This window comes from Panthera tigris, chromosome C1 (genome assembly GCF_018350195.1).
Source record: "Panthera tigris isolate Pti1 chromosome C1, P.tigris_Pti1_mat1.1, whole genome shotgun sequence".
NCBI lineage: Eukaryota > Metazoa > Chordata > Mammalia > Carnivora > Felidae > Panthera > Panthera tigris.
The window spans coordinates 141143430-141167896 of NC_056667.1; the positions used below are offsets into that span (position 1 = coordinate 141143430).

At 41.6% G+C, this 24467-nt stretch overlaps 1 protein-coding gene across 6 annotated transcripts in view; it reads right to left on the bottom strand.

Moving 5' to 3' along the window:
• The window catches only part of CACNB4 (calcium voltage-gated channel auxiliary subunit beta 4), a 175079-nt gene that overhangs the window by 36340 nt on the left and 114272 nt on the right, over positions 1-24467 (bottom strand). For 5 of the 6 annotated variants that reach the window (XM_042994442.1, XM_042994440.1, XM_042994443.1 and 2 more), the window contains 4 exons: positions 15138-15257; positions 13175-13297; positions 3741-3871; positions 269-345 (listed from right to left, as the gene is read on the bottom strand). In XM_042994442.1, the coding sequence (XP_042850376.1) occupies positions 269-345; positions 3741-3871; positions 13175-13297; positions 15138-15257 (451 nt within the window). Of the gene's footprint in view, positions 1-268; positions 346-3740; positions 3872-13174; positions 13298-15137; positions 15258-24467 lie in introns of those variants that run through there. The other variant, XM_042994444.1, reaches the window with a different exon arrangement.

A 24467-nucleotide genomic window follows, 5' to 3' on the forward strand; every position in this document is an offset into this window, starting at 1 on the left:
GTCTGCACAATGGACAGTTACTGGCTCTGGGGGGTAAACAAGATTTTTCAGAATCAGATTGTAATGATTTGAATTTTTAGTTTCACAAGTACCCTTTAAATCAAATCAAATTACTATAGAAAGCAAATGAGCAATGAAGAGTTAAGTAGAAGAATTTTTAAATCAAAGCCTTAAATTATTTCCAAATTAGTAAAACTACTTGTGTGTATGTTCAAATCCTAAGGGGGAAAAAAAAACATTCCATTAAAAAAAACCCTAAAACCCTTACCTGCTGATGTGGGTGTTGCTCGAAATGTCCCTGATACCATTTCTCCAAGACTTGAAGAAGAATTTCCACTGGATTTCCTAGGATAGAGAAAAGGAACTTAGGACTCATTCCCCAGATTCCTTGAAAATAGAACTTGAGAGTACAAAGCTTTCTTTGGCCTAAATCCTACTAAATAATTCAAAATACACCAAATCCTGCCTTGGAGAAGAACTTCAAGAATCTGTCCACATGTTTTCTTTGACCTATTTCTTAGAGAAGGTGGGGAACAAACTGGACCTAGATACTATGCAAAAATATCTCTCCTAGTTATTCAATACAGAAATTAGGCAGAAAAAATCACTGACAGAAACACTCTTGTGAACTGATGCTTAATACCAGTCACCAATGCACCAGTCGGATGTCAAACACAGCTCAAAACAGCTGTAAGACCTAGAAAAAAACATTTCCTTTTAAAAGTGATTTTACTGGGTGGTGCCTGGATGGCTCAGTTGGTTAAGCATCTGACTCTTGATTTCGACTCAGGTAATGATCTTACTGTTCTGGGTTCGAGCCCCTCATTGGGCTCCACACCGATAGTGCGAAGCCTGACTGAGATTCTGTCTCTCCCTCTCTCTCTGCCCTTCCCCTACTCACGTGTGTGAGCTCTCTCTCAAAATAAACTTTAAAAATAAATTTTTAAAGTGATTTTATGGGAGTCAGAATTAAAAAAAAAAAAAGGTAAGGATTTGGTCACAAAAAACATTAGTTGTGACCTATTGGGCAATTGTTCCATCAGTCTCCTCTTGCTGCTTTGGAAGCTTCCCAGAAGCCCACAGAGTCCCTTGGGAGCCTACCTTCCTAGTGTTCTTCCCTTTTATGCTTGAGAGTATGGTCCTTAGGTCAGAACTATCTAATTTCTCATCCTGGCTTTTCCCCTTACTAGTTGTGGTAGCTTGGCACATCGTATTTCATGTCTTTGAGCCTTAGTTGCCCTATCTACAGAAAAAGTTACACCTCACAGGGTTGTATAAGATCATGTCTGTGAGCTCTTGGTTTTACTCCTGGTCTGCCACAAAAAAAAAAAAAAAAAAAAAAAAAAAAAAAGCTTTTATTCAAAAGTACATAATAACATAATAAAATAATAATAAAATAACAATTTTGGAAATGATAAAAATTCATTTATTATTTCATTCAACAAATATTTATTGAGCATCCACTGTTCTAGAAACTAGGAATACAACAGTAGGGGGGAAAGACAAAATCCCTTCCTCACAGAGACAGATTTTAGTGGGAGATATCACTATCAAACAGATGAACAGGTAAATACATCGTATTTCTGACAGTAATAACTGCAATACGGAAAACGAAGTCAAGGAGAGAGATAGGAAGTAAGGGAAGGGAAGTGGGTACAATTTTAAAGATGGTGGCAGAAAAGGGGTCACTGAAAAGATTATATTTAACAAAGATCTGAAGCAGATGAAGGAGTGAGCTGGTGGAAATATGAAGCAAAGTGTTCCAATAAGAAAAAAAAACTAGCAGGTGCAAAGGTCCTAAAGCAGGAACGTGTGTTCCTCATGCATTTAAGGAGCAGCAATCGAGACAAAACAGTCAAGAGAAGAAGGGATAAGAAGAATTAATAATTAATAATATTATAGGCATGTTATATACTAAAGAAGATTGGCAATTAAAAGTGGGGCTAACTGTACTTTTGTGATGTTTTATCATAATTAAGAAGTTCCCTTGCTAGTATCCAAAATCTATAAAGAGCTCATCAAACTCCACACCAGAAAAACAAATAACCCAGTGAAGAAATGGGCAGAAAACATGAATAGACACTTCTCTAAAGAAGACATCCGGATGGCCAACAGGCACATGAAAAGATGTTCAACGTCGCTCCTTATCAGGGAAATACAAATCAAAACCACACTCAGATACCACCTCACGCCAGTCAGAGTGGCCAAAATGAAGAAATCAGGAGACTATAGATGCTGGAGAGGATGTGGAGAAACAGGAACCCTCTTGCACTGTTGGTGGGAATGCAAATTGGTGCAGCCGCTCTGGAAAGCAGTGTGGAGGTTCCTCAGAAAATTAAAAATAGACCTACCCTATGACCCAGCAATAGCACTGCTAGGAATTTATCCAAGGGATACAGGAGTACTGATGCATAGGGGCACCTGTACCCCAATGTTTATAGCGGCACTCTCAACAATAGCCAAATTATGGAAAGAGCCTAAATGTCCATCAACTGATGAATGGATAAAGAAATTGTGGTTTATATACACAATGGAATACTACGTGGCAATGAGAAAAAATGAAATATGGCCTTTTGTAGCAACATGGATGGAACTGGAGAGTGTGATGCTAAGTGAAATAAGCCATACAGAGAAAGACAGATACCATATGGTTTCACTCTTATGTGGATCCTGAGAAACATAACAGAAACCCATGGGGGAGGGGAAGGAAAAAAAAAAAAAAAAGAGGTTAGAGTGGGAGAGAGCCAAAGCATTAGAGACTGTTAAAAACTGAGAACAAACTGAGGGTTGATGGGGGGTGGGAGGGAGGGCAGGGTGGGTGATGGGTATTGAGGAGGGCACCTTTTGGGATGAGCACTGGGTGTTGTATGGAAACCAATTTGACAGTAAATTTCATATATTAAAAAATAAAAAAAAATAAAAGAATAAAAAAAAAAAAAAAAAAAAGAAGTTCCCTTTAAGACAAAGGCAAAGGGCCCCTTAAGAACACAGGAGTTTTTGAAGCAGAAAAGGATCCAACAGAAAAAGGAAGTGAGAGTCAAGAGAAAGAACTGCTTCTATTTTAGGTCTTTCAAAAAATGATAACACTTATTAAATTCATGCTTCATTGTAGGTTCTCAATATATGCAGGCTCAGGATGATTCTGATTTCTCTTTTCTCAGGCTTTGTTTGTATCCTTGGGACCTACAAACACCTGCACTCTGAGATTTTTGTAGCTATTTCTTTAGTGTACTACAGGTTGATTCATCTGAAGTTAGACAGAATCTTCACTCCATTATCAAGAGATGGTAGATGCCGTGGGGTGGAGGCAACCTCTAGCCCTGGGATGGTACCATATGTACCACTGCATTACATGCCCGCTTGACAGAGGGTCTCTGAAAGTTAACCAGGAAGAGCCCTGATGCCAGGTCAGGTCAGGTTCCCACTTACTGTACTGAGAAAGAATGCCCTGTGACCATCACGGAGGAGACCTCTTAATCTCCAAGCAGGGTTTGCTGAGGCCACAGAAAAGTCTCCGCTGTGGAATTCATGGTGATGCCAATGAGGTGAGACTTTACATGCAGGGGGGACAATGAACTCCCTGAAACCCCTCTGTGTCAATGTCAGAAACACCTCATACACAGAAAAGTACCTTTTACTCTCAAAGCATACATATTTAACCTGATGAGCAAATTTGAAAACATCATCGTATTTTTCTACTCACCTCCCAAAATAAGTTTCTAAGAAGGAAGGAGCCTTACCCTCCGTGAAAACGTCCCCTTTTTTGTTCTTGCTGAATCCGTATATTCTCCAGTCTAAGTGGACTTGGGATGAAGCCAATCTCACAGCCCTCTTTCACCAGTCTTCCTATCCACCAATCATTGTTGTATTTCTGGAATGCAGAAATAAAACTGCTATCAATAGTAATTCACTTATCTTCACATTCCATTAATTAATTTCTGGGGGTGAGAAGAACCAAAAATACTCTTTACATTATACTATACTATATTATATATACACACTACATTATATTATACTATGTTATACATATCAGAACATGTATCGACTAAAGCCAAAGTCTACAACCTTTGTATCTAAAGGCCCAGATAGTAAATATTTTAGGCTTTGGAGGCCACATGGTTTCTGGCGCAACTACTTAAATCTGCTATTGTCACATGTTAGTGGCTATAGACAATACGTAAACAAATAAGCATTTGCTATGGTTCAGTTAACCTTTTCTTTCCAAAAAAGACAGCAGGCTCTAATCAGCCTGCAGGCCACAGTTTTCCAATCCCTGGACTAAAGTTGGATCCTAATCTTTGGATTCCTTTGGTCCTTGTCAAGAAGCCCTAGCCAAGTCTTAAGGAATAGATAGTATAGGGATAATTATGCATCAATGTAATTGGAACCCTGGAGAACAAGACAGACAAGTCTGAGATGAAATACACTCAACTGTCTGTTATTTGTCGAAAAGTTTCAGGTAAAGATTCCACAATATTGTCTGTAATCTACTCTCATTGGAGAACTGTAATCTTCCAAACACAGGTTTACAAACTAAGGTCCATCTCACTACCTGCTGAAAAAGGTTACTCTTACAAAAGAAATATATTGTATATATGTGGAATTTTTGAAACAATATCCAGATGGCCTGAAGTTCAATAGAAAAACCAGGATTTCCATTTCTATAAAGTTCCATGACACATAAATTCAGAAAACAAACCCACACAACTGCTTCAGCCAATATGGGGTAAGACTCTGTGAACGTGATCCTATTCGGTGGGTCAGCAAAATTGTATTTGGAAATACAGATTTGCTGGAGCCTAAATCAGAAGGTATATTTAATCCAAGCCACCTGCCTCAAAGGAAGGTTTCAGGTAGATGATTTTTAGAATGCAGGTATCAGTCCTATTGTTTACATCCTCCAGAGATGATTCCAAAAACTCTTGTCTTCATCAGCGTGGGGCAAGGTAATTCTCTCTCTTTTTGATCCAAAAAGTATCTGCTTTTTTTCAAAATGAAAAACTATATGTAGTACACTTTGTTTAGCTCAGAGAAAAGGGAAATTTATGTGTATATGACATTGATACACTGTGAAGGAGGAATGGATGGTTTCATTAACTCACTGCAGCATGAAATTCTGCATAGCTTTGAGTAATTCTCAGCAACAGCCTCACACTCAAAAGCAAAATGATATGCCTTAGGGATTTGGCCTTTATTATGCACACAGCTCCTACATGAGGCATGCATGGCATGTAGTATGAGACTGCACTGAAGAAATGTGAGTTGACCTAATATAAAATCTTGAACAATCTAAGTCGTGGTTTTTCTATCTTCCCATCTTTTATTTCAGGATAACAGGGCTGAAATAACAGGCCTGTTTATTTTGGAATTAACAAAAGGCAAGAGAGCCCTTTTAGAATCTTTGGTGCACAGGTCTGGAATTCAAATCTTATTGTGGTGGGGACAAAGTAGACTATGAGTCAGAGTGTCCTAGGGTTTAAGTTATTTCCTGAACTTTAACTGAGCCTGCTAGAACGCTAATTTATTAAATGATACCCAAGTGACCTTAAAGGGCTTCCTGAAATGGTTAATGGCAACTTCCCAACCTGTTTTAGCCTAGTTCTAGGAAACAGCGAAAGCTCGGTGATAATCTGGCTCAACGTAAATGAAAAATTCTTTGAGCTACCGGGCGGGAAGTTGCTAAGTACATTCAGGAGCTTAACACACTCGTCATTTGGTGTGTGTGATAAGCAGAAGTGTAGCTTTTCTTTAAGGTTAAGCTTCTCATTACTGAAAAAAGTGTTTAAAACAGTGCATGAGAGATGCTTTCTAGATGACAGATGAGAGAGGAGGCTACAACCTGATTACACAAATATGTGCAAATGTGGATGTTCCAGGAGCTTGTGCCAGCGTTCTGGGGAGGTCACCTTAGTGTTGCTCCAGTCCTTCTCATTTTCATCTCCCTAACATGATTAGCACTTTCTCTTTCTAAGATGTTTTCTTATCTGTTATCAGAAGCTCTGAAAACAAGTGGCTCTAATCCACATAGGATTACCAGCTCAATACCATCCATCCACCTGCCTGTGTGAAGAGAAAGTCACTGATCAAGAGACATGTAGGGGCGCCTGGGTGGCGCAGTCGGTTAAGCGTCCGACTTCAGCCAGGTCACGAGCTCGCGGTCCGTGAGTTCGAGCCCCGCGTCAGGCTCTGGGCTGATGGCTCGGAGCCTGGAGCCTGTTTCCGATTCTGTGTCTCCCTCTCTCTCTGCCCCTCCCCCGTTCATGCTCTGTCTCTCTCTGTCCCAAAAATAAATTAAAAAAAAAAAGAGACATGTAGATCAAAAAGCAACCAACGAGACAAATGGAGAATATTGATGGCATGGAGGAAAGCAATAAAGTACAGCAAGATTGGAATGCAGGTGTGAGTGGGTATGGATAAATATGTGAGAACCTCTTACCTTTTAAAATTCTGCTTCTCCTTTGAAGCAAGGGGTGTTAGTGACTAATAAGCATGGTTTGGTCATTTTTGGTGGAAACGGTGAGACAATCAACTTAACCATTCAGAGGCTGGGGCACATGTTTCAGGCTGAGAGTCCCCGTCTACTAGGCAAATATGGATATCCTCACCACATACACCTTGAGAATGCAGAAGCCATCAAGTCAATGCTACCCCAGCTTCCTGTTACCCATCAAGTCAATGCTACCCCAGCTTCCTGTTACCAAGGCTCTGAACTGTCTGTGCCTTCACCCATCCTTTCCCTGCGTGTTGCAATAAGTAAGTGGATACCCTGCTGTCAAAAATCTCTCTCCCCTATTCAGGGTCTGGATCCCACCCTTCTTGGCTCCCCAAAAACTTTACTCCATTGCCTATCTTTCCTTTCCCATCAACCTTTCCCTCTCTCTGTTTGTTAATATCAGCCTGTGCAGGTGCTCCAAGCACTTCTCTCTCAAAGAAAACCTCTTTTGACTTCACATCCTCCTCAGTCCACTACCTGGTCTGTGTCAGCTTCCTTGAAAGCATGGTCTATGTTTACTAAACATACTTCCTAACCCCCTTCCCACTTCATCCCCTTTCATTTGGCTTCCAGACCATGGTCCCAGTGACTTCCATGCCACTGACCACCGTGTTGCCGATCCAACGTTCATTCCTCACTCCTCATCTTAGGCAACGTGTGACACCATTCACTACGGCTGACTTCTTCCTCCTTTTGTACACACTCCTCTCTTGATGTCTCCATATGGCTCTGTCCTGGTTTTCGTCCTATATCTCAGGCTTCTCTTCTTCAGTTTCCTTATTTGTTGAGTCATTTCACATAGCCCACCTCTGCAGAATGGAATTCCTTCGGGTTTGATGCCCGGCTGCCTTCTCTTCTCCCTCTAATCTCCCTTAAGTGACTTTGATCATTGACCCACACAAACTAATGATCTAAATTTACATCTTTGGCCCAACTCTTTTCCTTGGAGCTCCAGATTCTTATATCTAACTTCTACTTGATATCTCCATTGAGATGTCCACTCCTCATCTGTCCTCTTCCCACCCTCATCATCTCCATCCCTATTGATCAATTCATAAACCTTGATTTCCTTGATCATGCTGGATTTCTCCCTCAATCTTAGTTTCTACACCTGACCCATCACCAGCACTCTTCATCGAATGTCTGCAATAGATCTCAAATCTGTCTACTTCTTTCCATCTCACTGCTGTAATGCTGGCTCAATTCCATTATCTCTCACTGAGAATGGTTCTAATGGGCTCCCTGATTCCATACTTATCCCACTCCAATCCGTGGTCTCTATAACAATCAGAGTAGCTTTAAAAAAATAATAAATTCATCCCATTCTTCTGCTTTTAAAGTTTTCAATGGTGGGGCGCCTGGGTGGCTCAGTCGGTTAAGCGTCCAACTTCGGTTCAGGTCATGATCTCACCGTTTGTGAGTTTGGGTCCCACATCGGGCCCTGTGCTGACAGCTCAGAGCCTGAAGCCTGCTTTGGATTCTATGTCTCCCTCTCACCCGGCCGCTCCCCTGCCCGCACTGTGTCTCCCTTTCTCTCTGTCTCTCAAACATAAGTAAACATTAAAAAAAAAAAGTCTTCAATGGCTTCTCATTCCACTTAGAATAAAATCTGGTCTCATGATCACTTTAAGGTTCTCCTTGACCTGTGCCCCACTTAGTTCTATAACTGTCTCCTACTACTAGGTCCCTTGTTTATTGCATTCCAGCCATATGGCCTTCTTCTAGTTAACTGATTGTGCCAGGCTATTTTCCTACTACAGGGCCTTTGCACATAGTGTTTCCTTTCCCTAGAAGGCCTCCTTTTAATCGTTTTAATGCTGGCTCCTCTTCATCCCTCAGGTGTCTGCTTAACAGTCATGTTCTTTAAAAGGCCTTCTCTGGTCACTTCTGTATTTAAAAGTATATATAACCTCCTCATCCCTATATTTTAATTTTTTTTTAGCATCTGCTTCATTTTTTCCCCAAAGACACAATTTGGAAGTATTTGTTCATTATCTGTCTCCCCACTAGAATTTAAGTCCATGAGGGAAGGAAATCTGTCTGCTTTTTTTATAGCTGTCAGACAACATCTGCCAGGGCCTGGCACATACTAAATGTTCAAGAACTATATCTTGAACGAGTAACTTAACAAAGGAACAAATGTAGAGCCTCAGCCAGCTCACATGGGCACAGCAAAGAGAGACATCTGTAGACATCCAGATGTTTGACCTACTTGCTATCAAGTGGTTAAAATGTTAAAACTATGTACGTCTTGGTGTCAATAATGCCATCTTAGAATGCAGAGTTTCTTTTTTTTTTTTATGAAATTTATTGTCAAATTGGTTTCCATACAACACCCAGTGCTCATCCCAAAAGATTCTCTCTTCAATACCCATCACCTACCCTCCCCGCCTTCCCACCCCCCATCAACCCTCAGTTTGTTCTCAGTTTTTAAGAGTCTCTTATGCTTTGGCTCTCTCCCACTCTAACCTCTTTTTTTTGTTTCTTCCCCTCCCCCATGGGTTTCTGTTAAGTTTCTCAGGATTCACATAAGAGTGAAAACATATGGTATGCGTCTTTCTCTGTATGGCTTATTTTACTTAGCATAACACTCTCCAGTTCCATCCACGTTGCTACAAAGGGCCATATTTCGTTCTTTCTCATTGCCATGTAGTACTGCATTGTGTATATAAACCACAATTTCTTTATCCATTCATCGGTTGATGGACATTTAGGCTCTTTCCACAATTTGGCTATTGTTGAGAGTGCTGCTATAAACGTTGGGGTACAAGTGCCCCTAGAACGCAGAGTTTCAAAGACAATGATTTTCAAAATTGTTACATATTTACCATGCACATTACGTTTTAGACTGTGGGATAAGTGCAGGTATCTCAGCAACCTGGAGTGATAGGTTTATGTTGACCACACTCCTGTTTCACTTTACTGTTCCCCCTGTACACTCTTTCCTAAGACCCAGTTTCTAACACCTCCCTCTAAGCAGTGTCACTGGAGACCAGCAAGCCTACATGCCTTCCGATGTTAAGCCCCTGAGTCCGACTGGGAAGTCCTGTGCAGAACAAGAAAGGCAAGACTGTGCTCCTGACTTGACCTAGTTCTTGTGACCATCTCCCAGATGCCATCCTCACCCCCCCCCCACCGCCGCCCATCCCAGCCCCTCATTCAATCAGTGATGGTTTTTCCATCCAATATATTTCACTAGGTTCATTATCTCAGCATGGGAAACATGCTGAAATCTTCCCTGTTTAACTAAAAAACAGGGGAGCCTGTGTGGCTCAGTGGGTTAAGCTTCCGACTTTGCCTCAGGTCATGATCTTATGGCTCATGAGTTTGAGCCCTGCGTTGGGCTCTGTGCTGACAGCTCAGAGCCTGGAGCCTGCTTCAGATTCTGTGTCTCCCTCTCTCTCTGCCCCTTCCCCATTCACACATACTCTCTCTTTCTCTCAAAAATGAATAAACAATAAAAAAATTTGGGGGGAGGCACAAAAACAGATACTCAGATCAATGGGACAGAATAGAGAACCCAGAAATGGACCCACAAACATATGGCCAACTAATCTTTGACAAAGCAGGAAAGAATATCCAATGGGATAAAGACAATCGCTTCAGCAAATGGTGCTGAGAAAACTGGACAGCGACATTTAGAAAAATAAACCTGGACCACTTTCTTACACCATACACAAAAATCAACACAAAATGGATGAAAGACCTCAATGTAAGACAGGAAGCCATCAAAATCCTTGAGGAGAAAGCAGGCAAAAACCTCTTTGACCTCGGCCACAGAAACTTCGTACTTAACACGTCTCCAGAGGCAAGGGAAACAAAAGCAAAAATGAACTATTGGGACCTCAAACCATCAAAATAAAAAGCTTCTACACAGCAAAGGAAACAATCAGTAAAACTAAAAGGCAACCGACAGAATGGGAGAAGATATTTGCAAATGACATATCAGATAAAGGGTTAGTATCCAAAATCTATAAGGAGCTTATCAAACTCAACACCCAAGAAATAAATAATCCAGTGAAGAAATGGGCAAAAGACATGAATAGACACTTCTCCAAAGAAGACATCCAAACAACACATGAAAAAATGCTCAACATCACTCATCATCAGGGAAATACAAATCAAAACCACAATGAGATACCACCTCACACCTGTCAGAATGGCTACATTAATAACTCAGGAAACAACAGATGTTGGCAAGGATGGGAGAGAGAGGATCTCTTTTGCACTGCTGGTGGGAATGTAAACTGGTGCAGCCACTCTGGAAAACAGTATGGAGGTTCCTCAAAAAATTAAAAATAGAACTACCCTACGACCCAGCAATTGCACTACTAGGCATTATCCAAGGGATACAGGTGTGCTGTTTCAAAGGGACCCATGCACCCCCATGTTTATAGCACTGCTATCAACAATAGCCAAAGTATGGAAAGAGCCCAAATGTCCACTGATGGATGAATGGATAAAGAAGATGTGGTACACACACACACACACACACACACACACACACACACACACACAATATGGAATATTACTCAGCAATTAAAAGAATGAGATCTTGTCATTTGCAACTACATGGATGGAACTAGACGATATTATGCTAAGTGAAATTAGTCAGAGGAAAACAAATATAATGTGACTTCATTCATATGAGGACTTTAAGATACAAAACAGATGAACATAAGGGAAGTGAAGTAAAAATCATATAAAAACAGGGAGGGGGACAAAACATAAGAAATTCTTAAATATGGAGAACAAACAGAGGGTTATTGGGGGGGGGTGTGGAAGGGGGGATGGGCTACATGGGTAAGGGGCATTAAGGAATCTACTCCTGGAATCATTGTTGCACTATATGCTAACTAACTTGGTTGCAAACTAAACAATAAATAAGTTAATTAGTTTTTTAAAAAAGTAAAAAAAATTTTTTTTAATAAAAACAAATACAAATTTAAAAACACTCCTTCAATTCTATGTTACTTTTCTCTGGCAAGAATGCATTCTCCTTTTCAACTCAAAGCATTTAGGAAGAGCAAATTGCAGTTCCTCTCCTCTGGCCTTCAGATTATGTGGGTAAAGGCCTATTAAGTGTCTTTTTTTTAAAAAAAATTTAATGTTTACTTATTTTTGAGGTGGAGGGAGAGACAGAGAGAGAAGGAGACACAGAATCCAAAGCAGGTGCCAGTCTCCAAACTGTCAGCACAGAGCCTGACATGGGGCTCGAACCCACGAACCGTGAAATCATTACCTAAGCCACCCAGGCGCCCCAAAGGCCTATTAAGTGTCTTCACAGGGGTTTCAGAGTACCCCAGACACAGTGTACCTAAAAGCCAATTCATAACCACATCCACCCTGCAACAGGCGTCTCCCTTCTCTGCCTTCTTTATTTTGAAAGCTGACACTGCCCATCTACCCTTTCTAGCAAGCTGTAAAGCCTTTCTCCATCCTTCCTTTCTATTTCGCTTTCTCTGATATCCCTTCCTCATGTGAAGTCTCCCAATCCTGTCTGTCTGTCTCATCATTCTCCCTCCAAGCTGCTCCCTCTCTCCAGCCTCTCTGCTGCAACCTTAGTTCAGCCTCTACAATACTCCCTGGACCATCAGAGTTATTATGCTAAGATCCAAGGCTGGTTGTAACTGTCCATTATTTAAAATTCCTCTTCAGCCCACTACCTGGTGATAAAGTCCAGTTTTCTTGTTAGGGCCAAAGAGGTCTTTTCTTATCAGGCCCCTGCCTCTGAGACCTGGTTCATCCCCTGCACCACTCCCTACTTACTGCCCTCCAGACATGCTGCAATGCTCCTGGCTGTCCCTTCCACCAGATGCCACCCCCATCCCACCCAGCCTGAATGTCCTCAGGCTTTACCACTTGTGTAGAGCTCTCTGGCCCTGTGATCCTCCTCCCCACCAGCCAGGTGGTCCCTCCTGCTCCTTCTTCAGGCTCCCACAACACCCATTTAGTTTTACTATAATAGAATTTGTCATCCTTGGCAGAAACTAGGAGCCTCTTAGTCTTTTCCACCAGATTCGGAGCTCCCGGGCAGTGGGGACAGTGAGCCTTCATCTCCAATCGCTCAGTGCCCCGCACAATGTCTGAGATGAAGTAGGATTTCAATTTAGGGTGACTAAACGGAAGTTTTTGATGTAATTATTCCACCTTTCAAGTTGCAAGGCCTCAAGTCCTCCGTGTACTGCTCAATCCTTTAAGCTTTCTGTTTCCCCAAAGTCCTCTGCCCTCTTCTTAGCTTTAATACGCTAATGATTATAACGTCTAGTGTCAGTTCCAAGGTCAAGGTCCACAGGATTACAGCACAGATGTTTATAATTAAAATATCCCTTGTAAATGGTGCCTCATGAGTAGGGCGCCATGCCACCAAATTCACGTTTCCCTAAGTTGGATCCATAGATCTGTGGCTCTGCAGTCATACAAGGTGGTTAAAAGGTGACCAGGAGACCACAGGTCTGTCTTAAATCCATCCTATGATGACGGTGATCCAATATTCTCAGTGTGTGATAATGCAAGCGATGATGTCAGTCTTCTAAATCTCAGTGAGAATGAATGGATTTGGAAAGCCCAGCAAATTAAATGAGGTAACACATTGGCAGTTCCTCAGGGCTCCTCTCTAGTTTGGCACAGAGCGGATTCGAGCTCTGGCCTTGTGGCAGTTGCAGAGAATCCTACATTTACCTCTTTAATGTGGAGAAAGTCCTTGGCATCAAAGGAGATGGCCGTGCTTGGAACAGGCACATCCTCATCCAACGCACCACAGTAGCTCACGTTCGTCTTCACAGCAAATGCTACAGGCTTGGACTTCGGGCAGAGCCATGGTGTGAGGATGGGGGAGGAAGACAGAGCAGGATTTTTCATATTGAAAAGTATAATACGATAATTGATAGTACCAGGCCGGAAGGGAAACCACTTTTCAAACAGGTGTCTCCAATGGGTTCCCTGGCAGCATAGAGAAATTTGTAGCAATGACTCTAACGGTGATTCAACCAGATCAGCCCAACCATTTCCCCCCTCTGTGGTACTTTCCAGCATCCTAAAGACAGAATCCTACCCTAAAGTATTGGGGACAGATGGAAAGATGGAAAGAGGCTCTCTGCTTTCTCCTCTGGTCCTAAGCTTATGTTTGTTTTTTAAAATGATAACCGGTGCCCCTTGGGATACAGGAAACGTGCGCTAGGTCTTACATTAAATGGTGGTGGTGGGAGTAAAATAAATAGTTTTGAAATAGCCTCCTATTTCTGAAAACCTGTGGGATCTCACTCAGTAGAATACCTTGTCCTGCCAGGAAAAAAGAAAGGCCATTCAGGGGGTAGACAGCAAGGACAAACATCATCTTCTCTCTAGGTAACAAAAGCCGGTTCTGAAACTCTGTTGAGACAAATTCCTCCTCGGCAAAGTGCTTAGGCTGGTGCAGCCTCACAGAGGCTAAGCAAACCAACAGCCTGAGCTGACGGCACTCTGGCCGCCATCTGGGTGACCACAGAGGCCACAAAACACTCTGAAAGAAAACTAAAACAAAAATTAGCCACAAATGAGAACACGAGGTTCCTGCAATCTGGGGCTACTTTGTTAGTGGCTCATTGTTTGTGCTGAGAACGTGACTGGGGGGCAACAGCTGAGGGGAGACCCCAGCTAGGGTCTCACTTTCACGGGCACCACCCCAAACCCCCCTTGGCTAACCGAGCACAGACAGCATGGGTGTTACAGCAAATGAAGACGCCTCGTTCTCCTCTTACTACTCTCATAAAGATTTTATTATAAAAACAGAAAAAGGAAGGAATTCATATTATTTGAGTTTCAGTTTTTCTTCTAAAAATAAGAAAGATTGGATCAATATGCTTTAAGAAGTCTGTCATGGAAGGCAAGGAAGATAAGCTGGCCATGACCCCTGTCTTATATTTTGCTATTATGCATAAAACCTCATCTGACAAAAGGAATTCTACGCTAAAAAACAAAAACAAGAAGTTTGAGAGACACAGAATGGGAGATCTCTAGTGACTCTTCCGATTCTAAGATTCAAAAATGCAATTTGCTCCTGTGGCCTCTTGTGTGTACAGAGATTTGGGGCTGGAGGTGGGGGGGGGGTCATCCTTTTGTGTGATATCTGAAGTTCGGCAATGCCTTCTACTGCTCATCTTTGCTGAAATGCTAGTAGTTGTTCAAAGCTCTGAACTTCACCCTGAACTTGAGACAGGAGACTGAAACCAAGAGGCAACTGGTAGAGAGACCCACAGGGAAACCCACAGAACAATAGTGCACATGTAGCCTGTAATGAAGGCTGAGGTCACGGACAATGAGGGGTCAGGAACAGATAGAGAACCTGTACCTTAGGAGGCTCTCTGCCAACACTGGGAGCGGCATGCTTAATATTAGCCACAACCGTGAAGTTGGAATATAGCCGATAATTCAGCCCCAAACCTAACACAAAGGGTGAAGAAGGGTCTGTACCTCAGGAAATGGCCCCCTGGGAAAGTTACTAACCTCTCTTAGGGGATGAATGGATCAGGGAGCCTTGAAATCTGGTGCCTCATTAGGATGATCCTAAAATGACTGTTCCAGAGGAATTTGAGGCAGGGGAAGAGCAGCTGATACCTGCTGAGCAACATGACACTTTGGAACCCAAGAGGGGCAAGAAAGTCACCTTTGCTCTCTCAAGCTGGATAGCGGCTTGTTGCTCTCTCTCTTGCCGAATCGCTTCCCGATCCTCTTCCAAAGAGACATCGGAGTCAGACGGCCTGCTCGTGTAGGAATCCGCTGAACCCTGGAAAGGAGAACCCACAGTGGTTTAAATGAGGTGACGTGGAGCTTCTTAAACTGTCACGTCCATAACAGCATCCTGGAGTGAGTTCTTTTCACTTGCATGGGGTTTGATGCACACACTCTGTGCCTCTGTTGCAGGTATACATTTAGACAGCAGAATATAGTGAAGCATCTGAGGGATCCGGAAGGTAGGAATGTTGTGAAGGAAAAGAGTTTGACTAGATTAAGCGTTAGGAAGTGAACTGCGATGAAAATTATGTGATATTTGGTCCCAATTCTTCTTGCTTTATGCTATGTTTATATTAAGCTCACATTAATTTGTAGACCTGAAGTTTCATTCCATTCTCTTATACATACATCTAAAGGAAAAAGAGACTCAGCTTATGACAAGAGCTAAATTCTACCTATATCTCGGACTACAGAAGATAGATTTATCTAAGGTTGCAATACAGGCAAGCAGAATCCTGCATTAGTACATGAGTTCCAGTTCTAGCATCCACACCATCGAACTCTTTCACTGTGAAAATTTCAGTCATTGTCCTATAGTAGCCATACCTGGTCACTATGGCCACTAAGCCATGAGCCTTGAGGATGAAAACAAGGATGTCCTCAACTGAAGCACACAACCTAGAAGGGCTATTTGAGCAACACTGAAATCCAGTCTGACAGAAGTGACAAGGTACTGGGGGTGCCCAGCATCACTCAGTATTCATGCTGTAAGAGCTGAGAACTACGGCATCTAGTTAAAAGTTACAAACAAACAAACAAACAAACAAAAACCTCTTTGTTTGCCTCTGATTGCTAAAGGAACATCACTGTGACAGTTTTCTTAAGCTGGCATTACCAGTTGATATTTGCATAGATGACGGCATTTACACAGCAGAGGTATTGATGGTGTATCTGGCATTTTTCATAAATCATGCACAGATTTTGAAAAGCATAGCTTAATCCAGATAGCTGTGAATTTGTTATCCACCTCAGAAAAGAACTCTAAGAATGGTTGACCACTGAAATGGATCTTTTGAAAGTTTTTCTAAGCTTAGAAATGTTACCATTAGCACAGATTTTCCTGGTAGCTTAGAGCAGTAACTCCTGATCAGAGGTTTAATCAGAATACCCGATAGACACTGGTTCTAAATTCTGCCTCTGCAACGTACTTTTGAAAACCTTATGCAAGTGACTTCGGCCACTCCAGACTCAGTCTCCTCATCCACACAATGGGGACACTGCTTACTTCAAAGAATTAAATGGAATAAGACATAATGAACAGCTAATATTTACTTAGCCCTCACTATCATAGTAGCACAGAGCTAGCGGCTTATCTCTCTGAATCCTTGTAGCAGTGTAGAAGCTGAGATTCAAACTTGGGTAGTCCAACCTTCAAACCAGCAGTTTCAAACCCTACATACACTGAGCTGCACTGGATATTAAAATATTTACTCCAGGATCTGGCATCTGGTAAGCACATAATAAATGGCCATTCTCATTCCTATTTCCTGATCCTGACAGCTCTACATTGATTAAAAATTAACAGATTTTAATCATTCTTTCAACTCACTCATAATATATATTCATAATAGCCCATCTTGAAATGTATCCATTTTTCTTATTGTATTTGTTGCCAAGAAAACACTATGGCTTTCCCCCAGCTCTGTTGAAATATAATTGACATGCAGCATTGTGTAAGGTTAAGGTATACAATATTTTTGATTTGATATATATTGCAAAATGATTACACTTTAAGTTTGATAACTACCATGTGCCCAAATCCATGCACTTTTGAAAAGGCCCTTTATGGAGGAAATGGATTTGTTAACCAAATTATAACCAAATTCTTCTGTGCAAACCTACTGGGGAAAAATTTGGACCTACAAAATGGATAAATACAGAGCAACGGACTATTCTCTAGATTCCTCATTACTGGGGGGGGGGGGGAAGAGCTACCTTGCAATCTTTTAAACAAATTCTCTTAGAACACAACTTTTGTCCAGATGCATAAAATCCAGAGTAAGAGAGAAAGAAAACAGCATTTCTAAAATATATATGAGAACAGTTTTGAGTAAGTTCTAGGGAATGCTTTGCTGTAGGGTGATATGTGCAATAGATCTTTCTAAGGTACTGGACTGGCTACATGAAGATGTCTGGACTATAACATGATTATGATGCAGGAAGTCAGGAAGGAGGCGCTTGCCTTGTTTTGAAAACATGCTGGGGAGGCTAATAGTGAGCACAGGCCACAAGCAAGCAGGCTGCCTGCTGGAGCAGTGGGGTGAACGACTAGAATACACAATCTACTGTTGACATAAGGAGACGGCTAATTCCCAAAACAACCTTAACGACTTTTCAAATCCTGGCGTTCCGTCATCTCTGAGCACACAAGAAGCAACTCAAGGATTCCTGCCAATGAACTTTATTTTGAAATGTGAACAAGACTGTGAAAATTTCACAATTATTTAATAAGTTCTACTATTGCCAAATATGTAAAAGCAGAAACTTCTGTTTACTTCCCTATTTCTAAGAATATTGGTTGAAGGAAAGATAAAGCACTAGGGCATCCATTTTCACAATTACAGTTGTTCCATCATTTCAGCATTTACTCTGCTTTTTCTTTTTCTTTCTTTCTTTTCTTTCAATGCTGGCTACATTCTTTGAATATGGAAATCACTGCTGCTGTGTCTCAGGATCCTAGGGAAAACAGAGGTCCAACGTCAAGAGCCCAAAATTGGCCCATGGACGTCTTCTGCTGGCTTGGTACAGAATTGGTTTCTTGTTTTTATTTATTTGTTTTGTCTTGTTTCAGCTGGGTGAAAGAGAGGAGAGACATATCCCAGGAGAAAGGAAGGAAAGGAAAACAAAAAGGATCTGCATTATTTATAAAGACTCAGAACAATAGAGCCACCAAGAGGCAAGAGGAGAGTGCCAGGCCAGACCAGAGGAAAGATCTGGAAGGGAGGGGGCTACAGGAAGCTTAGTACAACTGAGGGTTGGAGGGACTGCCAGAGAGATGGTTAAACATTTGTGATTAGGCATAGGGACCTGGCAAGAAGAGAACAACGCTAGATGCTGAGAGGATATAAGTGAAGATGTAAAGGTTACTAGCTCTGGCAAAAGCTGGAAAATGCAGCCCCATCAGCTTTTCATTTTCCAGAATTCCATTTCATAAAATAGGTGAAGAGCGAGCTAACCAGCTTATCAAGTGAGACAAGCCTGTACAAGAGGCACAACAGGGGCTCGCCTCAAAAATTCCTAAGCAGACACCACTGCAAGTCACATCCTGAAGTCTCCAATGAACCAAGTAAAATCAGGAATAAAAATGGAAATAAATGCTGCAAATCTCTTCATATATAGCATATTGTATGTAGACGTGTATATACAGGCATATAGATATATGCATATATATCATTTTAAAAGCATCTTAGTGAACATCAAGAGAGAAACGCACTATCTTTTCATTAACCTAAGGTTTGGCGTCTCTGCCCGCCTTTTATTCAATATTGAAAACAGATTCATGCCTTTCAGGAATCCTTTTGAGTACAAAATACAAAACACTGATAGAAACATTGGGAAATCGGTTTCCCGTTGTCCTGGAAGAAGGAAAGTGACCTCAAGTCAAGCAATGGAAGGACTTCTCAGAGAAAGGGCACGATGTAGGGGAGAGTGCTGCCATGTGCTGGTGGGCCAGACAGTGTTACATTTAACACTCTTGCCAGTTCTCACTGGCTGTGGATCTTGGGCAACTTTATTTTAACTTTCTGACTCTCAATTTCCTCCCCTGTGAGATGAGGATAATAATAGACACCTTGCAGAATTTCCCAGTGTTTGGTTAGAGACAGAGCATCACTTCTTTTACCATCAATAGGGAAATTCAGGAAATTCCACCAACTAATCTTTGACTCACTAAAATTCTGGACAGCTTTCAACATTAAATTTGTGGCTGCCCCAGAGTTTTAGGGTTTACATCTTGCTCTTTAAAAAAACAAAACAAAACAAAACAACAGCGTTTCTAAGGCATAATTTATATACCATTAAATTCACACATTTTTAAATGTACAATTCAATGATTTTTAATAAAGTTACAGAACTCAATTTAGACCACAATCTTGTATTAGAGTATTTCTACCACCTCCAAAGAGACCTATGCCATCTGGGCATCCACTTACTTACCTTGTCCTTTTATTATTATTTTTTAATGTTTATTTATTTCAAGAGAGATTGAGTAAATGTGCGCATGCACGCATGTGGGAGAGAGGCAGAGAGAGCGAGAATCCCAAGCAGGCTCCATGCTGTCAGCACAGAGACTGACGCTGGGCTCAATCTCACTAACCATGAGATCACGACCTAAGCTGAAATCAAGACTCAGATGCTTAACCAACTGAGCTGCCCAGGGTCCCCTTACCTTGTCCTTTTAAAACTGAAATATACTCTCTCTTTTTATATGTAATTTTGATATTTGTATTTTATTATTTTACTTTATTGTTTATATTTTGTGAGTATTTTACTATTATGTCATTAAACTAGATTAAGGAGGAGGGAAAGTTCACAAATGTTTGATATTAAAGTGCACCAATAGCGGAACAGAATCTTGTTCTTGCCGGAACTTCTGGGCTTTCAGGTCAGACAGTCCTGGGCCTCTCACTTGGTAGCTCAGCTGTTCGTTCACTGAACCACTGGTCAGGTGCTGCAGTGGCCACTATGTGAGAGGAGAATGGCTTAACTTTCAGAAATTCTTTCCTCATCTGCAAAGTGGGAATGAAACCCTTCAGGGTTATTTTGGAGAATTAATAAGAGACCATAGCACAACAAAGTGAACAAGCATAATAATGCCATGTACTAAACCCACGCTGTCCAGGAGAACTTTCTGCAATGATGGATGTTCTTTATATGGGTGCAGTCCAATATGGTAGCCACTGGTCACAGGTGGTTATGGAACACTTGAAATGTGACTAGTGAGATCAACAAACTAGATTTTTCACTTAATTTTTAAATGCTTAAAATTTTATTTTACTTCAATTAATTTAAATAGCCACATGTAGCCAGTGGCTACCATATTGAGCTGTGTGAGAAATAAGCCCACTGACCCAATCAAAAGAGGGACTGGAGCACAATGAAGCAAGGCTTTAATCAATGTTCTTGCAAGAGCAGATGTCTGATGGACAGGCCCACTGGGGTAAGTTACAGCAGGCAATTTATCTCCTAGCATACAAATCCCTCCCCTGGTTCCTCATTGGCTGAGTACTACAGAGGTTACAGCCTTACCCGGATGTCGCCTATGCCCATGTAAGGCAAAAAGTCATCTGATTGGAACAAATATACATTCCTTGAGGTGACGCAGAGACTTCAGTTCTCTGGCGCGTGCTCATTGCAAAGCCCGCAAAACAGAGAGGGGAAGAACCAGAAAGTGATGTGTCAGGGTTTGGGACTCCATTGTGGCAGGGCCAGGTGGTGGGGGTGGGAGGCTCGTACGTTTTCCAATAGGTTGTAAGCCTATTTTAATTAGACAGCACAGCTTTTATTGGTACTTCTGAAAACGAATCATCTCCCTTCCTTCTCACAAGCTGTGCAGTAGCAGACATTCCACATGTCAGTTTCGCTTCCAGATCAGATAAGTGAATGTTCAACTTGGTGTAAATCTGGTATGTTAATAGTTGCACTGAGTGGACTAAATGACACTGAGTGGACTAGTTGCACTGAGTGGAATGTCCAGAGAAACCTGTCACTCCCAACAGATTTGAGTTTGTTTCTCTCCAACGAGCTTGCAATGACTGGGAGGATGCACTTTTCCACACTGCAGAAGAACAAACCCTTTCCGGATTACTTTCCAAGATTTCCCAGGGTAGAAGGATGAATAGCCCACTCACAAGGCTGCCCTAGGCAAAAAGATCTCTTAGGCATCCCTTATGTTTACAACCTACCCCCACTTTCTTACAGATGCTTTCTTTTCCTTCACCCCTTTCACCCTTGGAGATGCAGGGTCCAGGCTGCATCTCCAAGTATGCAGGCCTTGGCAGTGTCTGGCACACCGCAGAGCCTGAGTTTTGTTGAAAGAAAGACACTCTTGCTCCCATCAAAATCTATCTATTCTCTATTCCATGATTTTAAGTTCTAAGATGGCTGGTTAAGTTCTAAGATGGCTGATCAAAGTTTATGCTTACTGGGTGTGATGATAATTGTTAGCAGTCCCACCCCCAAAACATGAGTGGGTTTTTTTTTTTTTTTAGTTTAGTTTTATTTATTTTGAAACAGAGATAGATAGAGAATGGGCAAAGGAGAGGCAGAGAGACAGGGACAGAATCCTAAGCAGGCTCTGTGCTGTCAGCACAGAGACTGATGCGGGGCTTGAACTCCTGAACTGTGAGATCATGACCTGAGCCGATACCAAGAGTCAGATGCTTAACTGACTGAGCAACCCAAGTGCCCCAAGATTTTTTTCTTTTTAAGAATTATGGTTTTCAATGCTTTAAACCAAAGCACTGCATAGTGTGTGCATTCCCAGCACTTTGGCAGAACAAGGACCTTTTGAAACTATACCTTAGAGATGACAATTTAACTTTGCTTTAAGTTACCTTCTGCCATTTCTTGTAATTAGGAGGTTGGTTGAAAGAATGAGGCAGCTCTGCAGCCCACTTCTACTGGACAGAAGACCTGAAGGTCAACCACAGCCATAAATCCAAGCTTCGTTTTGGGGCTTCAAAGAGCAGTCAAGTGCAGCAAAGCAATATGACAAATGCTTACTCAACCCTTACTTTATGTTGAAACAAGGAAACTGGATGCCCTTTTTTTTTTCTTTGTTCCTTTTCCAGCTTCTATTCTCGTTAGGGCCTGCATGCCCACCCCACTCTACACATGCCTGGTAATGCAAACAGCATATGTCCTCCTTGTAAGGGATAAAGAGATAATGGTATCTTTGGAGTCTTTCAGCACAAGAGATAACATCTAAGGAGTGACCAGGTGGGGTCATCATAAATGTTCTCCAAGACCACTGACTCCAAACACCTGACTTCAGGGAATGAGCGACTTGTGAAGGACCCCTGGACCTGTCCTTGCTCTGACCAGTTCCTGCATGCCTAAGAGTGACATGTGTACCAGATCACAATCATCGATAAAATCCTAGACTCTAAGCAAAGATGAAACTCATGCTCTTTTCCTATCTGAGTCTCCCAGATGTTCTGTCCATAGCTCTCTTTCTATATCTATATCTTCAGTAAACTCTGCTTTCACTTCCTGCTGGCTCCCATTTGACTTCCATCTTGCATAAAGCTAAGGACCTTCTTGGCTAGTCCTGTGGGACCCCCTTTCTGGGTCCTTGGACCTGACCTGCTGGCATCAATGTGAATTACTAACTATGGACTTTATATTATCCTATCAATCCTATGAAGTAGGTTATAATTATCCCCATTTTGCATATGAGGCATCTGAAGCTCTTAGTGAGTAAGAAACTTCCTCCATGCCACTCTCACAGGGCATTGTGCAGGGGGCAGGAGTGTGGGTAGAATCTTTTAAAAAAATTTCCTCTACAAAATCAGATGCAAAAACTTATGTCCAATATTTTAGTTGCCCTCAGTAAACCAAAACAACATTCTGCAATATTTTAACACTGATCATATACTAAAATTCAGTAATTTGGAATGACAGATGTAGGTAAAGAAATGAGAATCCGAGGTCATAGAAGGTGAATTGCAGGCTACCTTTCAAAAGACATGTTTGCTAACTCCACATAGTATCTCTAGATTATTAAAGTTTTGGTTTGTGGATTTCTTTGAGCATCTGTTCTAATGACAGGATTTTGATGCTGCATTTTAGTTACTGGTAGGAAATTTGAAGGTACCTTTGAAAGCTTTCTTTTTCTCTTAAATGATAACTCCTTCAACTGTGTTGACACTACATATCTATAGACTATGTCTTATAATTAAATTGTAATTATATATAAATATATAGTTAAAAACAAAATGCCTACTTTGAATGATCTCATTAGTGGAATCCAAATTAATGGGTTCTAATATAAGTGTTTTACACAATTTATTTAAAAGGAAGTAATATTCATTTAGAAAACTTAACCAACCTCACCCTTCTTGTTGATTAGTTTGACAATTGCTGTAATTGACTAATTTCAGATTGCTATTTCTTTCGCTTGCGGAGAAGACCCATTAACGGAGGTACGAGAACAGCAGAAGAATGTCAACTGACCTCACAAGTACAAAGAGGGAAGTGACAAAAAGGCCTAGATGGAGACGGACAGGAAATCTGCATCAGCCAGAGCCATGTAGGTGCTGTGGGAAAGGAGAAGTTGAAATGTGGGCTGAGAGCAGATTTGCAAACTAATCACTGGTGATGGTGGTAACCAGGGCGGCGGATTCTTTCTATACTGGGCTACTATAAGAGCTGCAATTTCATACGGTTCTACTTAAGATACTGGGGGAATATCAAAAGATAAAGATTACTTCCTGTAGATGGTATCGGGCAAAAACTGCTTTGATAACTAGTGCCTAATATTATACACGTATGTAAAAAGTGCTGCATCAATGAACACAATTAGTAGTAAGTCAAATCCCGTCTGTGAGACTGAGTGTAGCATAGCTTGAAAAGGTCATGATCAGGGTCTTTTTGGGCATCCAATAAGAAATTGTATCCTAAAGGTGGGGATGGTGAGATTACGGGGCTCACTCGCCTTTTGGGAAAGCGGAAGTGATCACCTGCTGGGAAGGTGGCCTCAAGCAATCAGCTTTAGCACAGTACAGGCCACAGAATGACTTCATGGGCCACTGAGCTGCCACCCCAGGAACCACCCCTGCCTGGTCAAAACTTAGCGAGAGCTTCTGACCAATCCATGTGACACAGGTGAGTGCCTTGGCGGCTCCACCTGACTAAGCCCAGCCCTGGCAGCTGTAAGCGGTAGCCACAGCACAAGGTCTTTATTCAAGGGCAGCAGCTAGAGCAGACTAATCTAGTTCCCGCTGAGGCGTTAAAAAGGAAATGACAGTATTTGCTCAGGAAACCCTGGATATGCTGCTGGTAGATGCAGACCTGGATACTGATGAGGTGACTAATAGTTTCTTGTAAATGTGGACTTCTATGGCCCTTCCGGAAGTGCTTCCTTCTCATGTTGCCCCAGGGTGGTTTGCAAAGTAACCCACCAAACACTACTTTTATATTGTGGTCTATTTTTGAAAATCATATTCGAGATATGACAGTAAAATGTTTCTCCTAAAAGTAG